The sequence below is a fragment of the Camelina sativa genome, chromosome 8, assembly GCF_000633955.1.
Source record: "Camelina sativa cultivar DH55 chromosome 8, Cs, whole genome shotgun sequence".
In the NCBI taxonomy this organism is placed as follows: Eukaryota; Viridiplantae; Streptophyta; class Magnoliopsida; order Brassicales; family Brassicaceae; genus Camelina; species Camelina sativa.
In genome coordinates this window covers 25,278,515-25,300,138 of record NC_025692.1, presented here as the reverse complement: position 1 = coordinate 25,300,138, position 21,624 = coordinate 25,278,515, and the positions used below count along the sequence as shown (strand labels likewise).

The 21,624-nt window shown below is 37.9% G+C and overlaps 4 protein-coding genes across 4 annotated transcripts; 1 reads left to right on the top strand and 3 right to left on the bottom strand.

The window, feature by feature from the left end:
- Positions 2,742 to 7,521, bottom strand: LOC109124474 (NF-X1-type zinc finger protein NFXL2-like). The gene is made up of 13 exons (XM_010425144.2): positions 6,288 to 7,521; positions 6,080 to 6,193; positions 5,941 to 5,996; positions 5,731 to 5,797; positions 5,235 to 5,327; positions 5,059 to 5,144; positions 4,793 to 4,955; positions 4,477 to 4,644; positions 4,003 to 4,193; positions 3,763 to 3,844; positions 3,460 to 3,666; positions 3,284 to 3,373; positions 2,742 to 3,182 (listed from the first exon to the last, which is right to left on the bottom strand). Exons 1-13 carry the CDS (start codon positions 7,458 to 7,460, stop codon positions 3,021 to 3,023), a joined length of 2,652 nt encoding a protein of 883 aa, XP_010423446.1. The 5' UTR covers positions 7,461 to 7,521; the 3' UTR covers positions 2,742 to 3,020.
- Positions 7,656 to 10,593, bottom strand: LOC104708546 (signal recognition particle receptor subunit beta-like). The gene is made up of 7 exons (XM_010425143.2): positions 10,484 to 10,593; positions 9,591 to 9,765; positions 8,912 to 8,994; positions 8,690 to 8,776; positions 8,451 to 8,599; positions 8,211 to 8,342; positions 7,656 to 8,110 (listed from the first exon to the last, which is right to left on the bottom strand). Exons 2-7 carry the CDS (start codon positions 9,730 to 9,732, stop codon positions 7,921 to 7,923), a joined length of 783 nt encoding a protein of 260 aa, XP_010423445.1. The 5' UTR covers positions 9,733 to 9,765; positions 10,484 to 10,593; the 3' UTR covers positions 7,656 to 7,920.
- LOC104708545 (nuclear pore complex protein NUP88-like) lies at positions 10,779 to 15,271 on the top strand. Its single transcript, XM_010425142.2, has 9 exons — positions 10,779 to 11,152; positions 11,659 to 11,810; positions 11,936 to 12,058; positions 12,321 to 12,465; positions 12,581 to 12,642; positions 13,038 to 13,254; positions 13,497 to 14,420; positions 14,509 to 14,758; positions 14,853 to 15,271. Exons 1-9 carry the CDS (start codon positions 10,865 to 10,867, stop codon positions 15,122 to 15,124), a joined length of 2,433 nt encoding a protein of 810 aa, XP_010423444.1. The 5' UTR covers positions 10,779 to 10,864; the 3' UTR covers positions 15,125 to 15,271.
- On the bottom strand, positions 15,357 to 19,688 carry LOC104708544 (cytochrome P450 90A1-like). The gene is made up of 8 exons (XM_010425141.2): positions 19,114 to 19,688; positions 18,807 to 18,956; positions 18,472 to 18,720; positions 16,342 to 16,428; positions 16,172 to 16,250; positions 15,985 to 16,091; positions 15,748 to 15,878; positions 15,357 to 15,653 (listed from the first exon to the last, which is right to left on the bottom strand). The coding sequence occupies exons 1-8, from the start codon at positions 19,627 to 19,629 to the stop codon at positions 15,554 to 15,556; spliced, it is 1,419 nt and encodes a 472-aa protein (XP_010423443.1). The 5' UTR covers positions 19,630 to 19,688; the 3' UTR covers positions 15,357 to 15,553.

Here is a 21,624-nt window from a genome sequence, read left to right as displayed (position 1 = left end):
CCCTTATCTAGTGTTTTGCTTATTGCCTTTTTATACCGTTTTAATCGCGTTACTGTTACCAAACAAACCCAACTTTGAATTGTCTTAGCTTGAAATTGAACCAATAGAACCATAGAGTAAAACTTGGTCTTCGTGGGATTTGACCCCTAAGTACTATTTCTTTGCTGTGCACTTGCAGTAGGAAAATAGGGTTTAAAACTCTGTGTATCAATCTCTCTCAAATTCGCTCTTCCTCACTTACCATCGATTCGTTTGATTATCGCTCGGTTGCTGTCTCTCAAGCTCACCCCTACCAGATCCTCGTCTACATCTCAGGAGAGTACTAAACATGTTGTTTGGTCAATTGGGTCGAAGCTTGTGACTAAGAAGAAGACTAACTCTGGCTCATGGGTTCAGAAGTACAGCTCTGGTGATGTACCAATATGTTCATCAATTGATTAGGTTTTAATTGGGTTTAAGTTAGAATTGGGTCAAAATCTTGTTTTCTTTGGTTTATGTTCTATAATTGTCGGTATAACAAACAAGAAACCAACGTAACTCGGGTTTGTGGGTTAATAGATCTCGAACTATTAATTCGGGGAGATACATGTTTTGAATTTTTGATTCGGGGAGAATTAGCCTTCGAACTTTTTTTTCGGAGATATATAGATAGAGATCAAAGTTTGGGCTCTATCTGACTCGATACAATAGTTCTCATGGGGAAATAGACCGTCGGCCCTTCATAAGTCCGTATACTACTGAACCGGGCCGGTTCTTTACGTGATCAATAAAATTTGCCAAAAAATAAACCGCCAATTGCCCCTGCTCTTTGTCTCTTGTAAAATTCAGTGCTTCATTAATTGAGTCTAACTGCAATTCTCACAATATCAAGGAAAATAAATAAATAAATAAATAAATAAAGCATTGTTCTGCATAAAAGAATAAAGTTTTTCAAAACTGTCAAAAAAAAAAAGTCTTTCAAACATATTACTTTAACATGTCTTTTAAAAGTGACATTTTTAAAATGTTTATGAATACCATTTTACACATACCCTATAAAAAATTCTTCATTAAAATTATAAAACTTTTATAACTATATTTTAAATTGTAAAAGTGATATTTTTTGAAAAATTATGTAACTAAGGTATTTTCTTTTGAAAAACACCTAATTATAACTATATTGTAAATTGTAAAAGTGATATTTTTTGAAAAATTATGTAAACTAAGGTATTTTCTTTTGAAAAACACCTAACATGTTACTTTTGAAAATACTTCCAAATTCAAATCAAAATTTTCATTAAGATCAACGTCCTCTTCGACAAAACGTGAACTCCCGAAATCAGCAACCTCTAAAGTCCCATCCTCGCAAAAAAAGTATATTTGCACCTTTGATATCGCCGTGAAGAACATCATTAGCATCACAATGCTCCAAAGCAACGAAAAGCTGTTTCATGTAATCCTGTGAAAAAGAGGTTCAAAAGTCAGAAGTTTATTAAAGGCTATGTCAATACCTTAATCACATAAGGTATTAAATTCCCTCAGTTGGCAAACTCATCCAAGTTATATTCCATAAAATCAAAGACCAAGGCCATGAATAAATGCTAATTTTTAAATCAGTTTTTAGTTTTAGATTTTGTCATTAGTTCTAATTGAAAATCTCAAAAAAATGGTTTTTGGTTTTTGAGAAAAATTAATGTAAAGAATGTCAACATCAACATCAAAATATGACTACAACAAATTAGTTTCCCTAAATTTTAAGAAAATCAAAATTTTAAAATATTGGTATAAAATGAGTTTTTGCAAAATCGATCCATGTCCTTAAGGATTAGGCCCAATGCTATTACTTTTTTTACCACGACATATATATATATATAAGTACACATACGTACGTACGTCGATACCTAGTATTTTCGTAAAAGCACTAATTCTCTAGATCGAGGAATGAACAATATTAAGCCCAATAACACTCTTTGTAGATATATTTATATTGTTAAGCTCATTCCTATAAATTAACCTAAATATTTAATATCTAATTTGTTTTTTTTATACACTATCGTAGTTTTTTTTATAATACATTAACACTATGGGGAGTCTAAAAAAAATAAGTTAAATTTATGTATTTTTTTTTTAAAAGAAAATTATGACCCTAGTAAATAAATTTTCTGGTTCCGCCACTGCGGTGGCAATGAAATCGACGGAAAAGAAGCGAAACCGTCTTCTTCTCTGGACTCGTTGAAACGTACAAAACTCCCGGCCTCTGCCTCGAAGAGAAAGTTTATCATCAGATTCGCCAGCGACGAGGAGGAGGAAGAAGAAGATATAGCTCTAACGTATAAGAAGGGTAGAGACCATGTCAGACCCTCTTCGCGTATGGGCATATCATCCGGGGGATGTTACCACGAATTTAACCCTCCCACCAAGGAACAGTGTCCCGCTTCTTCTTCCTCCACCGCGGCTCCAGTTTCTGATATGGACTTGGGTGATGAGGAATGGGAAGAGGTTGAGTGGCCTGAAGATGATCCCGCCATACAAGCAGTCGTTAGCAACGGTGATAGATGTCGCAGCATTGGTAGGAATGGTTTGTTTCAAGTCTTCTGCTCGAGACTGTTCAAGGTTTGGTGATAAGAAAAGTATCATGCGTGCTTTTTATGATACGGTGAAGTTCTGTGAGTAAGAGCAATATAAGTTACGAGACTTCGTTCTGTTATCTGCGACNTTTTTTTTTTTTTTTTTTAAAAAAAAAAAAAAAAAAAAAAAAAAAAAACTTTTGTAATAATACTAAATCATGAAAAAGAAGAACAAGTACAACAGTTTTTCGAAGCTGTTTTGCTGTCTTGAAATATCAAACAACTAAAAAGAGATTCACCAAATCAATAAAACAAACAAAGTGATGATCTTTCTCGATTTTCCTTTGAAATATATATTCTCGGGTGACTATCATCGACTAAACCGAAAAGAAATATCAAATTTGTAAAAGCTAAATGTGTTGTAACTGCGGAGTCTCAGGTCAAAAGCTTGAGAAGGAAGAATTCTCGAACGAACTAGATTCGGGGGTATCTTCTAGACTTTTGTCTTTGTTCTTCGAGTTCATTCATCCAATCAGAAAGCCACAAGATTCCCTTATAACCATAATATGTAACAGCGGCTAGCATAGCCATTAACATCACGACCATCAGTATCCTCTTTGTGGCGACAGCAAGTTTCTGCAGAGAAGAAACCAACCAGATGGTGTCTTAAGGAGAAGCAAATAAGGGATATGAGACATGCGTCTTCTTGGATTTATCTTCTTAAAGACAGAAATTACCTGCAGCCTTGTGGTCTCCTTAATGTCCTGACCCCGTTCACGCTTTTTCCTTCGCTTTGATGCATTTTTCCCGCTCGGCTCCTCCTTCTCCTAAGATGTTTAATTAGAAGGAAGTATTCTCATAGTTGCTTTAAGAGTGAGATTAATTCTGAGAGATTTTTCTTGTTTCTGTTTACCTCAATCACTTTGACATTGCGCTGTTGTAACACCGATTCAGCCATCTGTAGTTTGCTCTTACAGTTGGAATCGCAAGGGAGGAGGCCGACACCGAACTGGTTCTTCGGTACTTCTTTAGGATCAGAACCTGTGGCCCTATGGGCTGCTTGAACATCTTGGCATAACCATTCCTTCTTCAATGTTAGGCACTTGCAACGAGCAACCACCTTGATCCATAAAAAATCGAGAAAAGTTAAGATCCCACTTGTAACAGAGAAACATCTTTATTACGCAGTTGCAGCATGGAGTCTAGGAAATATTACCTTTTTCCCGCATTTTTCTGGCAATGGACACTGCCCAGGATGACATATCTCCGGACACAGATGCGTACAGTTTGGCAATTTTCTGCAACAGCAATATGCTCTTTTCAAAACTGTGGTTTACTAATATTTTTATGCAGTAAAAGTTGGGATTTGGGAACAATCGAACAACCACAAGGAAACCATCAGCTGTTCCAATTAAGTGAAACGCACTAATGTAGCTCCAGCGTGTTAGATGATTACCTGTGACAAGGACCACGGCATGAGCGGGCTTTCGTTTGGTCCTTCTCAGACAGTGTATTATAGTAAATACACTCGAATGCATGCACCATCGTACCACAGTGACATGACCTCTTCACCAGAGTTTTGCAAGGTGGACAGTCTCCAGGATGGCATCGTCGAGGACAAGGATGTTGGCATCGTGGTGTTCTCTCCTGTACATTAGTATGAAAGATAAGTAAGTCTTTCCTCTAACTATTTGACACCGCAGACTCACAGAGAGCTTTTAACAGCTTCATCAGAAATAAACATGTTTTTCTTTTCGGAAGCTATTAGAAACATAAGTTGCAACTCATACTTTGAAACCAATAACATTTAATAAATAAAACTATAAAAGCTTCAAGCTATAGTGAAAACTGGTTACCAGTGTAATCAAAGTCTGCAGCATAAGAAAAGATGATAAAGTGAGTGGTGATATATAAAACATAACTGAAGTACCTTTTGACAGCGGAGATCACACTTTTCACAGGTCTCACTTCTTTTATCCAATGATGAACTTTTTATTTCCAGGGGATGACAGGTAAACGAACAGTAATGATTCCCACATGGAAGAGGGTTTCCACATAAATTATCGCATGCAAATTGAGTTTTGTCAGAGCAAACCATCTAAGCCAATGAAAAGAAAAAAAAAACAGATCCAATTTAGGAAAAAAACAATAAATAGAAAATCCCAAAGTCCACAAAATGACAATTAACATGTTAGATATTGGACATGCATCTGAAATAATTAATATAAAAGAGAATTGCGACTCACCATTTTCTCTGCTGCCAGATGGTGGCCTACACAGGGCCTCCAGACAAGCTCTGGACAACGAGGGCAGGGAGAACCCGGTGTAGATTCAGCCTGAATATTCAACATCTTTTTAGTTGGTTTAATCATAAATTCACGGTTAGGTGGAGGTCTAGGTCCATGACACCTATGTCATAAGAAGCAACACACAAACCAATGTTTATAAGAAGGGAAATGATCGGAGAGTAGGAAAGAAAAAAATGGATTAAAATGACAACAGTATGAGAAACCTTAGTTTGCACTTGTGCCCACATGGGTATTCTTCATCACAAAGGAGTCGACATGGAGGACAAGCACCATAGTGGCATTTATGAGGCTGCAAAAAAACATGACACAAATTTCGTGAAACTCACAGATGAAATCAGTCACAAAAGTAAAATAAGCCTTATTCTAATTCTTGTTCTACCTTTTGGTTTTGCCCATGCCTGCACAATTGGGTTATGTGACATAATTTACGACATCGAGGAGGTTTCTGATTTGTTTCAGTGCCACAGGGTACCTGAACAACATTAAACAATCAACTGCGTCGTTAATACAGGTTTAACATACAGTAACAGATTTGCTATCAAAGGATACATAATCTATTAGATGTATCAAACAAGAAAAAGTCTAAAAGCCTATGGACAAGAAAAAGAGCAAAGAAAATATCTACGACAATAGGCAGGAAGTCATCAGATATGGTTGTCGACCAAGCAAGGCCTCAAGATCATTTTTATGAAGAAATTTCAGTAAGTTTAAGCTTATATTCTCGCTTTTTAGATGTCAGTAACATCTCCTGCTTCCACCAGTTGACTCTACCCAAAATTAAGACTTTTCTATAGATCCACCATAACAACGTAACAAGAGTATATCACGACTTGATTGTAATAAAGCCATATTCACTTTCAAATCCTAATTCTCACCTCAAAATGCGTCTCACCACAAGCACAAGATATTGTTACCATTATTGGACAAGGAGCACATGGACCTCTGCAATGAACACACAACAGATAATGTCATTCCATGCGTATGAGTTGATATCTTACAATACAAAAAGTTTAATCAGTCAAATAGTTCCAAATTTGACACCAGATGGACAAAGAAACTCAAGGAAAAGCTACTACAGAACATACTGGTGACAAGGAGACTGGCATTTGTGATTCCTGCAACGGAGTCTTTTTCCACAAATCTGAAAATTTCGAACCAACAAATTAGAAGCCAAGTACGAACAATGACACTAGACTTGACACAAGAATGAATGACACAGCATACCTCTGAGCATGGTGGACATTCACCATCACAACATCGGCGTCTACATGCATGACGTGCACAATCTCTCACTCTCTGGCATTTCCTCTCACACGCCAACTCTTGATGGCAAGGAACCTACTCTAAATTCAGTTCCCAAAATCTTCCCATCAACATTTTGAACAGACTGCAAATCATCATGAAGTATATAAAAAAAAAAGCTCTCTTTCACCTGTTTTTTCGTTCCTCCGCATCTGCAAGACTTAGTAACCACAATCCTGCAAGTCTCAAGGCACGAACCGCGGTGGCACCTCTCTGGACACCTATGGTAACCACAACCAAGAACTTTATCACAGGTGCCGCCACATAAAGGCGCCACAACATCACAAGACAAGCCTTGGTAAAATCTCTTGCCACAGGGACAACTCCTCTTTCCCTGATATGGACACAATCCACATTCCCCCGAGTGACAGCCTCTCTCGCATACATGTTTGCCACAGTTAAGCATATTCTCACAAGAAGCCTCACACCTAAACACTCTCTCGCAGCAATCTTTCTCTTCCTTCACCTTACCACAGCAACACCTGTAAACCGCGCGCTCCCTGCACGGTGGACACTCCCCATCATGACAAATCTCTCTACACTGATGGACATTACAATCTAAAACTCTCTCACAAACGTCGCCGCAAGAGAAATTCTTGTGCCCACATCTACGAACATCTTCAACACCTCCACAAAAGCATTTAGCCTTCACGAGCTTGGGGCAAGAAGCACAAGGTCCAGGGTGACACAATAGCAAGCAGCAGTGACCACAATTACTACTCAACGGCCGCTCACAGACCTCACCGCAAGAATGAGGCAAGATCCATGGATTATCCGCCGGAGGATCCTCCTCCTTGCCGCAGTAACAAAGGTACCGCCTTGGAATCTTCGATTTCTGATACGACGATCTGCATTTCGGACAGTTCCAGACCGCCTCCGGTTCTGTCGGACTTGAAGAAGGTCGCGTGACTGCACGTGCAGCTTGTAGATCTAAGCACTGACGAGCCCATGACTGGATGCAGAAAAGGTGAAATACAGCGAAGCATGAGGAAGTGCAGGACCATGTAGGATCGGTTCGTTTGATGCGTTCAAGACAGATGAGACACGAAACAGCTCCAGAGGAAGACGATGCGAGAAACGATTGGATCTTAGCGAGATCGACTGAAGAGGGAGACGAAGATGAATGGCAATCGAGGTAAGCTTTGAAGATGGAGTTTGATAGATCATTGTGACGGTGTTGGTGGTTTTCTGAATCGGATCCGGAGTCTGAATCTGAATCGGATATGGTTTGCTGTTGTGGCGGAGGCTGTGGAGGTGGTTTCCACCGGAACTCGGTAGTGGCGGTTCCGGCCATATCAAGCATCCGTCTTCTTCATCTCCTCCTCCTTAAGGACAACGTTGAGAAATTTGGGGGCAGAAGAAGTCACGTGATATTCTCGTGAACGTGTAATGACCCAAATCTCCGGTTCAATTGGGATTTAACCGGTTCAGTAAGGACAATTTCAAGCTTTTATATGATAAGTCGTAGAAAGAAACAGATAAGCAAAAAGCACGTATCTGCGGAATATTTATACTATTATTAAGTTAACCAACTCTCTTTTGGCAAACAAAATTAACAAAGTCATTTAACGTTTCCTTAAGATCAATCTCTGGTTGAAAAACGAATTATCTAACTCGAAAATACAAGCTACTCAGTTTTTAAACACCCTAATATAACCCAAAGATTTCTGACAAGAAGTCATATACAGAAACTCAAATCAGAGTCACAGACCAAAGCATAAGAACATTGTGGCAAGCTTCAATCTATGAATGCATATTTGGGCTCAGGGTTTGATGTATTCTCGAATGAAGTCTTGGATCTCGGCAGTTTCTCCAGTGAGTCCAGATGATTCAGCGACTGTGACTTTGTTGCAGCAATGCGAGAAGGAGAACACTTGTCCCTCGATTCCAATGGTGAAGTCATTGGCTATATCAGCTGTAGAGACTGCACTCCTTGATGCCCTCAGTTTCTCACTGCAAAAAAACTCATTAACCAGTGATCATGATGATTAGCTTCTATGCAGGAAGATTGGCTTATGTATAAGATAATTGTCAAGAAAACTGAGAATCTCACATTTCTTTCTCCATTTGCTTCCGGATGAACTCCTTCGTGTGTGCAGTGAGTTTATCGGTCTTGTTACAGCAAAGGAGGACTGGAATCTTGTTCTTGACAACATTCGCATTTGTCAAAATGTCATATAGGTACCTATCACCGTAACAAACCATTGCAATGCCTCAGTTTTCAAGATTGAGATGCAAAATACAACTCTTATGTGTGTGCATGTGTGGGAGAGAGAGAGGGTTTTGAAATTACTCTGAAGCTGCACGACAGTTTGGGAGGAACTCCAAGGCATCCACAACAAACACAATGGCAGCTGCTTGAGGCAAGAATTCTTCTAGCTTGGGTCGAAGCCGAGAGTGCCCAGGAACATCAACAAGATGAACAGGCTTGATTTTTCCTTTCTGTCACATAGAGCAATGGTAATGTGTTAGTCCGTCCATCACAATCAACAGCACATGTTGTTTAAGATAGGGCAAAGTAAGAATCTTTACCTTAGTGTTTTCAGAGTGAAGAACAAAAGTGCCTTCATTCGGTTCCATTGATGTTACAGTGCCCTGATGGGACGATCCATCCCGTAGCTGCCAATCAAAACAATTATCATGTTATAACTCCCCAACAATTACCTAGTCACTCACTGCTCGGACAATAGTGACTCGGTTACAAAAACAAACTACATCTGGAGGAAAGTCATAAACAATAGCCAAAACACTCACTTGGTAAAAGAGGACAGTCTTTCCACTTCCAGTCAGCCCAGAAAGGAGTACAGTGTTAGATTTGGTACGTGTGACCAAGCGAACTGCATACCCCATCAAGAACAACAAGTTTAGCAATAATAGTTTTTATTCTAATACACAAACCATCTAACACCGAACGAGCTGATACTCTGGCTTAATCAGAAACTAGCTGATACTCTGGCTTAATCAGAAACTAGCTGATACTCTGGCTTAATCAGAAACTAGCTGATACTCTGGCTTAATCAGAAACTAGCTGATACTCTGGCTTAATCAGAAACTAGCTGATACTCTGGCTTAATCAGAAACTAGCTGATACTCTGGCTTAATCAGAAACTAGCTGATACTCTGGCTTAATCAGAAACTAGCTGATACTCTGGCTTAATCAGAAACTAGCTGATACTCTGGCTTAATCAGAAACTAGCTGATACTCTGGCTTAATCAAAAGTCTACAATGGTCTCATGAGAACAGTAACCTCTTCAAATGTAAACAATAACAGGCTGATGAAAAACTATTGAAGACATTTAGAAGAACAGGATATATATGTCCTTATCAATGGCAAACGATATACCACCAGGGGAAGATGAGATCTTACATAAATATAGCTTAGGAAAGAATAAGAAACGATGAAGTGGTGTGTGATGTGAGACTAATACATACTGGATAAGAAGAGCAAGATGGTTGTAAAAAACAGAACACCAATCGCGGCATACAGCTGACTTGGTGGTATCTTCTGCAGATATTCAATTCCTTGATGCGACCACTGCTCCGCCAGAATTTTCAGATCTTCCAAGTTCTCCATATCGTTCTCTTAAGTTTCACTTCTTCTGCCAAGCTGTTAACATGTATCCAGATTCCAGAGTTGTAATTCATTTCTCTAAGACATAATTATAACCACTAGTATTGCGCAAATACATAGGAAGCAGAGAATATATCTTAAATCAAATCAGAACATCTCACACAGGTAAATATAAGAGCATAGGAAAGCTAAGATCATAAGATGTCTATGTCAATAGACTAAAACATCAATTTAGTTCACGAACAAGCCTCAGAAAGCGAACAGCCAAATCTACTCGACAAGACAAACCTTGGACCTATAAGAAATCAACAAAAGTGAACTAGAAAAGTGTGTTCTCCAACAAATACAACAAGTCTATGAGTTTAAAACTGCTTCCTGGAAAAAGAAAAAGGAAATCGGAACTTCCTAATCTTTTACAAACAATTATACCAGTCCTGGGTTCGCACATTATCTTATTCAGTCTTGAACTTTACTACATGCGCAGCACAATGACCATAATCATCATTTTCACATCTTGTGAACAAATGGTTTATCCCGATTTGAAACCAGTTTTACCAAGACCAATCCAACCCGTAGACCCATACAAGATCATCCAAATTTACGGAAAGAGAAATGCTAAACCCCTACATTGTCCCGCTGCTTCAACCAGATGTCAAAATTACAAACCGATTCCCAAAAAAAAATCCCAGAAAATGAGTATCGAGAAACTGAGAGCTATGAAAGCCATAGATCTATAATTAACTAAGAGACACACCGATGATGGGAGAGGAGGCGGAAGATAGATGCAACGACGGTGGAAGCGGAGAAGAACACGGCGACGATGATTTAGGGTTCAGATTCAATTTTTATATTATTTTAAAGTAAGTTACTGTCTCTTAAAAACAGCACAATTTATCCCAAAGAAATTAAATGGGCCGAGAAAAAGCCCATGTTAAATCATCTTAAAACAGCACAATTTATCTCAAAGAAATTAAATGGGTCGATAAAAAGCCCATGATAAATCATCCGACGTCGTATCAGCTGTATCTGCTGTTTCATTGCATCTTCTGGTTTGCTCCAACTCCGTTCTCTTCTATTCCCGCTCTTCTGCATCTCCGGCCGACGAACACAGATAACACTGAGTGAAAGAGAGAGTATGAGATTTAACTTCCAGGAGCCAGAGGATACGCCAGATTCACGGCGATCTCCGACGCCTAAAGAGCCGGTTCGGTGGGTTCCTCTCCAGAGCCACCCGGTTTTCGCTTCTCTTCCTTCCTCCCAAGATGAACTCGCGGCGTCGCAGCGGTTTCCGAGAAATTTCATGGCTTGGGATGGAGACTCACGACTATATTACTGGGATTCTAGAAGATATCTTCTACATCGATTATCGCTGCGCTTGGGTGAACCCGAACCATCCTCCGTCCTCGCCGCAGTCTCCTCCAAGGTCTTTTTCTTCTTTTTCTGTTTTTTCCGTTAATTCAGAGAAGTATTTAGAAGATGATTAATTGAAATGTAAACGGTTCTTTAGTGTGATTGTTGCTGACATTGTACTGACTTTGGTAAATTAGGTTTAAGAAGAGTTTGATTATGCACTAAAAAGAGCCTTAAACGATTTCGTACCAAAACCTATACTTTTCCCCTGCGATTGCTACATACATGAATTATAGTGATTTATCAAGTCCAATGTGTGATAGTGTCTTTTTTTTTATTATGGTATTTGCAATGAGATGGTACCAATAGCTGTTGGTGACTATCCTTCTAGTTTTAAGGATTTGAAAGAGTTGTTTTAGTTGTATCTTCTAAATTCGATTGGCCGGAGCTGCTAGAGAAAAATGTTCAAGAAATAATGTGATGGGTTGATCTGCTTTACTTTTACATAGCCTGTAAGGAATGTCCAAGGTTGTGCCAATTTTTGTGTTTGACTAAGTTTTGATAATACTGATTTTATAGGTGATGCAACCAGATCTCCAGCTGACATTTTCTGTTAACAAAATCTCCATCAATAAGTCTGGATCGGCTGTACTTCTTGCTGGCTCAGATGGGATATGTGTGATGTACCTATTTGGACGCGCTTCTTTGATAGAAGACAATGTCATTTGCAGGTAGTGGTTCACGTTGCCCAAAGAAGATGCTTCGATATTCTTTGTTATCTTGATTATGATGTTACCTGGATTAAATTAATGGCCTTCTGCTTTTACGTTATCGCTTTATAATCTGTGGTATGCAGGGTAGTTACTATTGGTTCAGAAATCTATACTAGTGGTGACTGTGCCATAAACTTGCTACAAGCATCGTGGCACCCTGACAGTGACACCCATTTAGGAATTCTATCCTCGGACGCAGTATTCAGGTAACAATCTTTTTCGGTTGATAATCAAGGTGGATGTACATGTCAATATATTGATGAATATCATTTTGGAAAGATGTGAGAGAAATTATGTAATATATTCAGTAACAAAGAAGTAGAATTTTAACTTCTGGCATGCAGTAACATACTATGTTGCCATCTGCTACAGTGTCACATTCTAAGGAGTCTAAATCATTCCACTTAATCCTATTTTAAGATCTTCTTGTCTTACTAAAAGTAATTTGCATGCTACACTTTTTGGTAGGCTTTTCGATCTGTCTTCAGATGCCGAGCTACCAGAGCAAGAATATTATCTGCAGCCTGGTGAGCCTGGAAGATCTAGAACAGCTTCATCAATATATCCTGCTGATTTCAGTTTTGGAGGAGATCATCTGTGGGACAGATTTACTGTAAGTTCAGTACAAATTTTTGCTTCACTTGTTTGAGAGATCTACTATTTTGTTTAGTTGTCTTGTTAGAGCCGAGTTACATGTTTATGTCTTGACTGAATCTTTCAATGTGCAGGTCTTTATATTATTCACCGATGGTTCAATTTACATCCTGTGCCCGGTTGTGCCATTTGGAAGGTAGGCAGATGATGGGTTTTTCTCCTTTCCATTCCTATCTAGCAGTAACTGGATAAGTTTCTTATTCCTTTAAGTTGTACCTGGTATGCTAAGTTTCCAAGATAGTTCAACATCCAATTTTCTTATTGGTTTCTTAGTTTCTGAACAAGATATGATTGATTCTCACTAAGCTGTTTTAGATCACAAATCCATGCTTGCTAACTCATTTGAAGTTTTTCAAGAATAAATTCAGTAATTTCTTTGATATATGGAATAGTTTCATGCTGACGCCTTGTATACAAATGCATTCTGCCGTGGACTATCCTCCCTCATGTCAAACTTTTAGTACTTTGCTTTGTCTCGTGTTTAACGGCCCTGGAGGTTGACTGTGATTGCCTTAATGTAAATTGCAACAGTGTTTACAAATGGGAATCAATAATGGAGATGTACAGTGATGCTAACATGTATGGGGTTAAGTCACCCAATTCAATAGCAGTTAGCAACTCCAGTCTGGCAATTGAATGGTTGGAAGGTACATTTCCAGATTTGACTGAACAAGGAACTAGAGGTGAAAATATATTGGTGGTGAAAGCTCATCCTTATGCTTTGCTTGACGCATCACTGGCTTTACAGGTAGAATTCCTCTGCTCTTGTGGGTTTGTTACGTGAGTTATTGAAGTGCTCCTCGTAGATTTTAGTTCTAGATTTGTGGTTTATAAGCCAGTGGTCCTCATCAAAGATTTATACCTTCCTGAACTTGATTCGGAATACACATGGGACAGAAAAATATGACACCTATCCACATGTTCCCTAAGTATTTTTTGTTTGTCTACTGCTTGCCTGGAATGCTGATCTCTTGTTTTCCTTGTGTACAGGGCCCTTTATATAAAGCATCTAGTGGTGACGGAGATGAAGATTTCGCTGTTCGGGAGACAGAATGTAAAGGCAGGGCAGTGAGTCTATTATATAATCTTGTCAGCAAAGATTCGGTTCTGGTAACTGCCTGGAGTGCTGGACAATTACAGGTTGATGCTCTGGTTGATGAAATCCAGCCAGTTTGGATATCTGGTAACTCATCTCGTCTTCGCATGAACTCCCACAACAAAATACAAGGAGTTGCTATGATTTGTGAGTCAAACATAGGTGAGCTACCAGTTGCAACTTCAAGTCTGCCGCTCGATCACACTGTTTGGTTAGGGCATCCGCCGCCACTGTTAAGACTTGCAATGGTTGATTTGGCTCTTCCCACAAAGCGTGAAGGTGGCTCTCTTGTTACCTTGTTTGCTGACTCCCTTTTGCCAGAACGAATATACTCCCTCCACGACGGTGGTATTGATTCAACAGTCTTACACTCTCTTCCCTTCACAAGTCAGGCCACTGGAAAAGATGAAGCGCTCAAAACGCCATCTGTTCACACTGTGTTAAGTACATGCCAAGAAGAATCCGCCGTATCTCCTCTGTTAGGTTTTGTGCCTCTGTCGGATTCGTTTGGGTATGCATGGATTATTGCGGTCTTATCCTCAGGAGAATGCATTGTGGCAGAGACGAAAACTTGGGATCTCTTGCTTCCAGTTCACGTCGGTACAGATAAGACAGTGTCTTCAAGCGCAATAGAGAAAAAAGAGCAAGATACCTCGTGCATCATTAGCAAGGAGCTCCTTGCAGGTCCCAAAATTAGAATTGCTCCCCATGCTTTACCTAATCAGCGTTCGACTCCAGTCAATTCTGTAGAAGGCCGATCAATTCTACTTGACTATGTCAAGCTTTTTCATGAAAACTACATCGAATATGCACACAAGGTGAGAAAGAGGTCATGTAAACCAAACGCAAAAGCATCACTGTGTTTTCTACATGATAACTAATGAGATCCCGTTGTGTCTTTGGCAGGTCTACTTTGAGCTGCAGCATCATGCTCCCAACCTGAAGAGAATAATCGATGACCAACACCAGCGGCTTGCTGAGGCAAATCAGAAAATATCAAAAGTTGAGAAAAACCAATCTTTGTTGGAGAAAAGGATTGACAAAGCAATTCAAAGACATGATTCTCTTGAGCAGCGTTTGCAGCGTCTCCGTAGCTTCCCTGGTACACACAAGAAACCTCTGACGAGAGCAGAACTGGATTTTAAGTCGGAGCTCGGTAAATGAAATATTCCCCATACATTTTGTCCTCGAGGGTTATGGCGCAACCCATTTCATCATCTTCTCTTTTCGTTTTAAATGCTGAATTGCAGATCAATTTGCGGGAGTTGAGGTGGATGCGCTTCAATCATCCATCGAAACACTGAGAGCAAGAGTGAAGAAGTCAGCTCAAAAGTCTCCCAAGGCAACAGCAGTTGCAGGTATTCAGAGAAAGCAATATTCAAAGAAAAACTTAATTCAAGATACACAAATGTCACAGCTTCAGTCCACACTCGCCAAACTATCCCTGATGAACAGCGATAACTCCAAGAAAGTCAAGATTGTGGAATCGGCGCTGAAGTCGCAAGAAAGCAGCATCATGTAGTCACTGTAACACTAGGATGAAAATTGTTATTTCCTGGACTTTCTAGATTCGGTTCAAATTTGAGTATAGTTGCTGCATTGATTTTCTAACTCTCTCCTTGTAAGTTTTGTCTGTTAATCAAGCTACGGTAGTACTTTATTAACGTAACCGATTTGTCTCTGTAAACGGGCATTTCTGCAAACTATCCTAGGAACTCGTAAAACAAGAGTAGGTGAAGCTACTTATGTCGGAATCATTGAACCAGAAGAGATTTATGAAAGCATAATAAGGTAAACAAAAGTTATTTTTTTTCATATATACACAGGCTATAGATAGTGTAATGATAACTTTTATTGTCCAACGCTAGACCCAAAAGGAGAGCAAAAAGAAGAAATTAAATCTGAAAAATGCTGTTTGTCTATAGATAAAATCTGCTGGTCTCTTATGCTTTCAAGTAGCAGCGTCACGGCGCTTAACGATGATCGGGTACCGTTTCTGCGTTCTTGTAGTTGGAAAGAAAACCAGCTTGTCTTGCTCTGCAGGAACCCAACTGTTCAAAAAAAAATTATACAAACAAAATCAAATCAGTATTTAGTATTTTGAAATAGAAACAAAAGAGCTATAATCTTGAACGTAAGATGTACCTGAAGCCGGTCACTAGGCGGTGAAGGAAAACAGAGAGTGCAACCCTAGCCAGCTCGTAACCGGGGCACAGCCTTGGCCCTCCCCCAAACGGTGTAAACATATTAGAAGGGCTTGTAGTTACCGAGTTGCTCTGTTCCACAGAATTGCAATCGTTCAAATAACTCATAAATCAAGAATGCAAAGATACTTAAAAAAAACACCAAGTTCAAGAACGCGACAGGGCTTAAAATCAAAACCTGCCATCTCCAAGGGTTGAAAGTGCGAGCATCTTTGAAGTGGTTCGGGTCTAAATGAACCGCTCTAAAGGATGAGAAAACCTTCCACCCTTTCGGAATCTTATAACCTGATATTTTCAGTTATCAGAATGTAAGAACTTTCCTTGCATTTTCGATTTTTCATTTCTAAAAGTTATGATTCTTCTACCTTTGATCTCTACATCCGTCATTGCCCGTCTGAAAACACCACCGATGATGTTAGCTACTCGCAGCGTCTCGTTAACCACCTGAATCAAATAAAGTTTATAAGAGCCTAATGAGAAATGATTAGAAAGGATAAGACAAGAATACTAATAACTATAAGTAAAGTAGACTTACACATTGTGTGAATGGCATTGCCTTGTAATCACTCCATTCAAGACTATCTGAATCATTCTTCATTGCCCTGATCTTTTCATGCTCTTCCTGTTTTTTTCAACCAAGCAAAATACCAAAATCAACCAACAATATAAATAAACAAGGTTTAAAGAAGAATTAATTAAGTAACCGGTCTAACCGTCTTTGGACCGGTTGGTTATATTCAGAGTAAGCAACGACGCACTAATTAATGACTAAACTAATGAATATAGTACCATACTTAGAACAAAACTAGTGACATCAACAAATTATTAAAATAAAATAACAAAAGAACCAATTAAATTGGATGAGGGCTTGTCGGTTGCACCTAGCACAAACATATTTATGATAACACTTTTTATCTTTAATGTTAAAGAAAGATTTATTGGGGGGTATATTCAGACAAGTAAGATAAAAAAAAATGAAGAAGTTGTTGGCAAACAAACAAAAAAAAAGTGAGAGAAGAAGAAGATGAGGTTTGGTAAAAGTGTGATTATGCATGCGGTTTAGGAGACAAACTAGTCAAATCTGTGAGACTGTAACTCCTGATTTCAACAACAATTTTACATTTTCCTTATTAGAGTTAAAAAGTATAAAACAGAGGTGATGATATTGTCTAGGTTCGAGAATGACTACTTTGACTTTTACGGTCATGTTAATAAACCTTTTGCCTGTTTTTAACTTTTGTTTGTTTCTTGTTTTCTATTTACACTTTTTCAGTTTTCACCTTCAAAGCACTTTAATAATAATTGCTTAATCTAGATATCGAAACTAGATGAAAACTTACACATCTTTCTTTCAAAATTAAAATGATTTGTCATGACTACCCTATGGTACTCAAATAACTGAAAATCCTAAAATTCAATCTAGACTAATCAAAATAATGATTAGTTCTTGTTAGAGTTTTTCCTCTCACGGGTTCTAAATTATATTACATCTAACTGTAAATTGAAGGACATGTAACATAGTACACCACCTATATTTTTTCTAATCTACTATTTGTTGACGGACAAAAAAAAAACATCAACCGAACTTTTGAAACAAGTTTAATATATGCAATACATAATTTGAAATAGTTAATAATAGCTCACTACTAGATCGTCTTACCCGGCTAATGTCGCCTATTTTAATTTTCTTGATACCTAACCATTAATTAACCAAGATTGAAGACTATATTCTAAGCAAAAAAAAATAAGCCATCATTTCGTCATTTTTTCTTTGTCTATATTAGAACCAGCCGACTAGATTGTACTGTTGCTAACTTAATATGTAAACTAGTAGTTCAATGTGGAGAGAAGACAACAAACCGTAGAGAAAACCTAAGCCGTTCATTGATGTCATGTGTATGTGTGTTGTGTCATTTTTCTCATAAAAGAAACCGAAAATGATGATAATAATAGTAATATATTTTTAATATTTTATAAATGCAAAAAAAAATCTAGACACCCGTGTGAATTGTGAATGATGGAGAAATGTTTAGAGGCCAACATGCACATATCATTATGCTCCCATTTTGTAGTATCTGTCCCTTTTCTTATTTCCTTCTTTTTCTTTCACCTTCTATTTCACTTTTTCCCCAACTACTTCTTCCCATCTCTTAAATTACGTAAGAAAATGATACAAACTTAACTCGGAACTATATATAGTCCCACAAGAAAAAGAAAAATTAGTTGATATCAACACATCAACGTGTTCTAATCCATTTTTCATACTTTTGGTTAAAAAAATTCTACCAAAAAAAGATAAAAGAAAAGATATTTAGTTTCTTAAGTTTAGAGACCAAACCCTTTTTCATCATACCCTTAAACCCAAAATAAGGCAGCATAATAAAACATGCGCCGGTGGTCCTAAAAGATTTGGTTTGCATGCAGTGTAGTGAATTACTGAATAGATCGAATCTTAAAACTTTTTTTTTTCTATTTTCCAAAACACTAAATCTCGATGATTCGCAATCAAACCAACCACATAACACCTAAATTTCCATTCATACGTGTCGTGGTTTTGATTCGCTCTAAAGGTTTTTTTTTCTTTTAAAATGAATACGAATCATGTGTATAATTAAGTAGAGAGATTATTTACTAAAAATAGGGAATTATATATATATATATATACCTTGAGTTGAGCAAGAGCTAGAGGAGTCTCGGTAAGAAACTTAACGGCGAGAGTCATGAGTGTGGACGTTGTTTCATAACCGGCAACGAGTAGAGCCAGCAAGAAATCGACAATCTCTTCATCGGAAAAGCCATCATCCGCCGCAAGCAACGCCGCGAGCATATCTTTTTTTCTCTCCGTCCCTTCTTCCTCCTCGTCCCTCCTCTTCATCACCACCACCGTCAACGCCTCCGCCACTTTCATCCGCGCCTATAATAAACACACACACATATTAGAATATAGTATAGTTAAAAAGATGATTTAAATTAAGAAGAAATATATAGTACTAATAATACTTGGATGGCTTTGCGGTAAGTGGTAGACAAGAGAGGGAGAGGAAGAGAGAAGAAGCCTTCGATGACAAGAAGATACTCTTTCCTTAAACTCTCACTCCACTCCCCTGGATCAAAGCTCATCAACTGCTTCACCGTTAGCTCGAACGTTATCTGCATCATAACACATTTAAATAAATACACGTCTCTCTATGCATGCGGTGACTCGTCCTCTGACTCACTGAGTCACGAACTCGGTCCGGTTATAACATTGATGAATAAACTAATGTTTTTTTTGGTAGTCAAGTTTTTTATTTTGTTGGTTATATACCTTTTTGGCTTCTTCCATGAGGAGAACACGAGAAGACCAAGAATCAAGATTAAACCGGACTAACCGGTCGATATCAAGCATGAGATGGTCTTTGATGATGGAAGAATTAGCGAAGCTCATGGTAAGAGAGTGCATACGTTTATGCAAAGAACCTTTCATAAGAAGCAAAGAGTGTTTCCCCAAAAGATTACATATGGAAGCAGGGTACGAACACTCGAAAAGCTTCCCTTCGTTCTGAAGCACGAACCGGTTCGTCTCCGGGTCAGTTGAGAAAACCGTCGGTTCACCGAAAAGATGCGTCATAAAAACCGAACCGTACCGAGCCACCCTCTCGTCGATGAAAGGCTCAGGGTTCTCTGTTTTGTAAGCTCCGATCAGCTGCAGAGTCTCTCCTATAAAAGGAAGCCCGAGGCTTCCCGGAGGAAGACCCATCCGACGGTAACGTGTACGACGGATGAGGAGGAGGAAAGCGGCGGCGATGGAGGAGAGGAGGAGGAGGAAGGCGGTGAAGGCCATTTGGAGAAGATGGATGAGAGAAGAAGGAGAGGATGAGGGAGAGAGAGAGAGAGAGTATTAATGGGAGAGAGAGTGGGCACACGGGGGGGTTTCTGAATAAAGTAGGACCTTTCATCATTTATACTCTTTTGCATTCTTCTTCTTCTATATTTTTATTCCTTTTTATTTATTATTTTTATAAATAAATAGTACTAGTTTTCTTGTAAAGATTAAAAAGAAAAAAAATTAATAATAGTTTTTCTAAATCTGTAAGATTTAGTAATTAATACTACCATTTAAAAATTTTAATTGGCAAAGATATTTTCTGTAGTTAACTATGGTAAATCTAGATTTGTTTTTAATTATCTAAATAAAATTTGTGCAAATGAAATAATGATTTTCTAATATGTAGAATTATTAATTATTAATTTGGGATGGTAGCTCTAAAAGCAATTCATGTATTGATTCCGGTAGTTAAATATTTTCTTAAATTGAGTTTTTGGAATCAGAAATTTTATGGATATGGTTTGTTTTCCGTATTTGGTTGTAGAACGTACACATGCAAATGCTGCTTTCTTTGTTTTTAACTTGTGATTTCGGTCATAATATAATTTTATTGTATTTGGACTGAGAAGTTATGAGTTATGACTCGAAACTTATGGAGAGAAGTCGAACCAAATTTTAACACAATGATCATCTGCTTGGTTCTTAGTTTAGTCTGACATACATTTTCACTCGTAAATGAGTCAATTCCGCATATATTTGAATCACTTGAACCAATTATAAAATTTTGAAAAACCGTCCGGAAAAAGTCTTCTGTAAGAGTTTAGAAGTTATAGCAAAATAAATCTCATGAAGATTAACATTCACATTTTCCAATTTTTTTTTGTTATATAATTTTTTTTTTGCCGATAAATATACTAAATAGCTTTTAAATAATAAAATAATAAAAAATGGAGGATCTGAGTTTTTAGTGATGAGTTTTCAGACTCGACATATCAAAGGTTGCAACACTTCTTCGAGAACCTTACACAAGAAGCAGTTATCTTGCGATACAGGCCTCCGGAGATCTTGATGAGTGTAGCCAAATATTGCTCCAGAGTCGATATCTGGTTAGCCGGTGTAGTTTTTGTAAAGTTGCTGAACGGCTCTCACATTTTGGATGGCATGGACGAGGCTGATCAACTCAAGTAGATCTTCACACTTTGTGGCAGTCCATAAAGAATTGGCCCGGAGTGTCAAAGTTTTATCTCGATTAAGTGTTTCTATTGCTTTATTCTAGACTTTTTTATTATCTTTCTTCCATAGCTTTTTTGATCCCAAAGTTCTGGATCTCTTGGACAAGATTTTGGTGCTCAATCTGTTCAAGATAATAATTACATAAGCTAAATTTGATCAAAAAGCTATATTCTTGGCATTTAAAGTATTTTTGTTTTTTTTGGTGTAGAGAATATCTGCAACCGGTGCTCTTGCTCATGCTTATTTCCAATATGTCACTAATATTGTGATATGTGATATGTGACCATGATGCTGTTAGGGTGAATTCGAGATTAGAGATCCCGCCAGTATCTCATTGCTTCAATACTTGCAGATCAGTGTCTTCCAAGATTTTTTTCGTGGGATGTTATATCTGATTGTCATTTTCATCTATTAGCATTAAACATTGAATAGTTCTCATCTTCTATCAAATCTTTTCTGAATCAGAATTCTTGTGTTTGCAGTTTATAATTCAAGTAAATGTATAAAGATTTGATTGATTAGTTTATATGTATCATCAATAAATAAATTAATGCTTTCTTGTTATCACAAAATATATCTCATGAGTATTGATATTCGCATTAGCCAATTTTGCTTTGGTTATTTAATTTTGTTTGCTGCTAAATATACTAAATGGGTTTTTATATAAAAAATAACTTACTGAATACTCCAAAAAAATAAATTTTCTGATTTATCCTTCATTAATATATTATTTCAACTGAAAAACTGGAAATTGATTCATAAATTTACATCGTAAAT

Excerpts from the sequence above, each read along its gene's own strand:
- LOC109124474 (XM_010425144.2), bottom strand. The coding sequence starts at position 7,460 with ATGCTTGATATGGCCGGAACCGCCACTACCGAGTTCCGGTGGAAACCA. Across the intron at positions 5,997-6,079 it reads AATGTCCACCATGCTCAGAG|ATTTGTGGAAAAAGACTCCG; the intron begins GTATGCTGTGTC and ends CGAAATTTTCAG. Across the intron at positions 5,328-5,730 it reads GTGGTGAGACGCATTTTGAG|GTACCCTGTGGCACTGAAAC; the intron begins GTGAGAATTAGG and ends AATGTTGTTCAG.
- LOC104708546 (XM_010425143.2), bottom strand. The coding sequence starts at position 9,732 with ATGGAGAACTTGGAAGATCTGAAAATTCTGGCGGAGCAGTGGTCGCAT. Across the intron at positions 8,995-9,590 it reads CATCTTGCTCTTCTTATCCA|TTCGCTTGGTCACACGTACC; the intron begins GTATGTATTAGT and ends TGGGGTATGCAG. Across the intron at positions 8,777-8,911 it reads AGACTGTCCTCTTTTACCAA|CTACGGGATGGATCGTCCCA; the intron begins GTGAGTGTTTTG and ends TTTGATTGGCAG.
- LOC104708545 (XM_010425142.2), top strand. The coding sequence starts at position 10,865 with ATGAGATTTAACTTCCAGGAGCCAGAGGATACGCCAGATTCACGGCGA. Across the intron at positions 12,643-13,037 it reads CCGGTTGTGCCATTTGGAAG|TGTTTACAAATGGGAATCAA; the intron begins GTAGGCAGATGA and ends AAATTGCAACAG. Across the intron at positions 14,421-14,508 it reads ACATCGAATATGCACACAAG|GTCTACTTTGAGCTGCAGCA; the intron begins GTGAGAAAGAGG and ends TGTCTTTGGCAG.
- LOC104708544 (XM_010425141.2), bottom strand. The coding sequence starts at position 19,629 with ATGGCCTTCACCGCCTTCCTCCTCCTCCTCTCCTCCATCGCCGCCGCT. Across the intron at positions 18,721-18,806 it reads CTTACCGCAAAGCCATCCAA|GCGCGGATGAAAGTGGCGGA; the intron begins GTATTATTAGTA and ends TGTTTATTATAG. Across the intron at positions 16,092-16,171 it reads GACGGATGTAGAGATCAAAG|GTTATAAGATTCCGAAAGGG; the intron begins GTAGAAGAATCA and ends TGAAAATATCAG.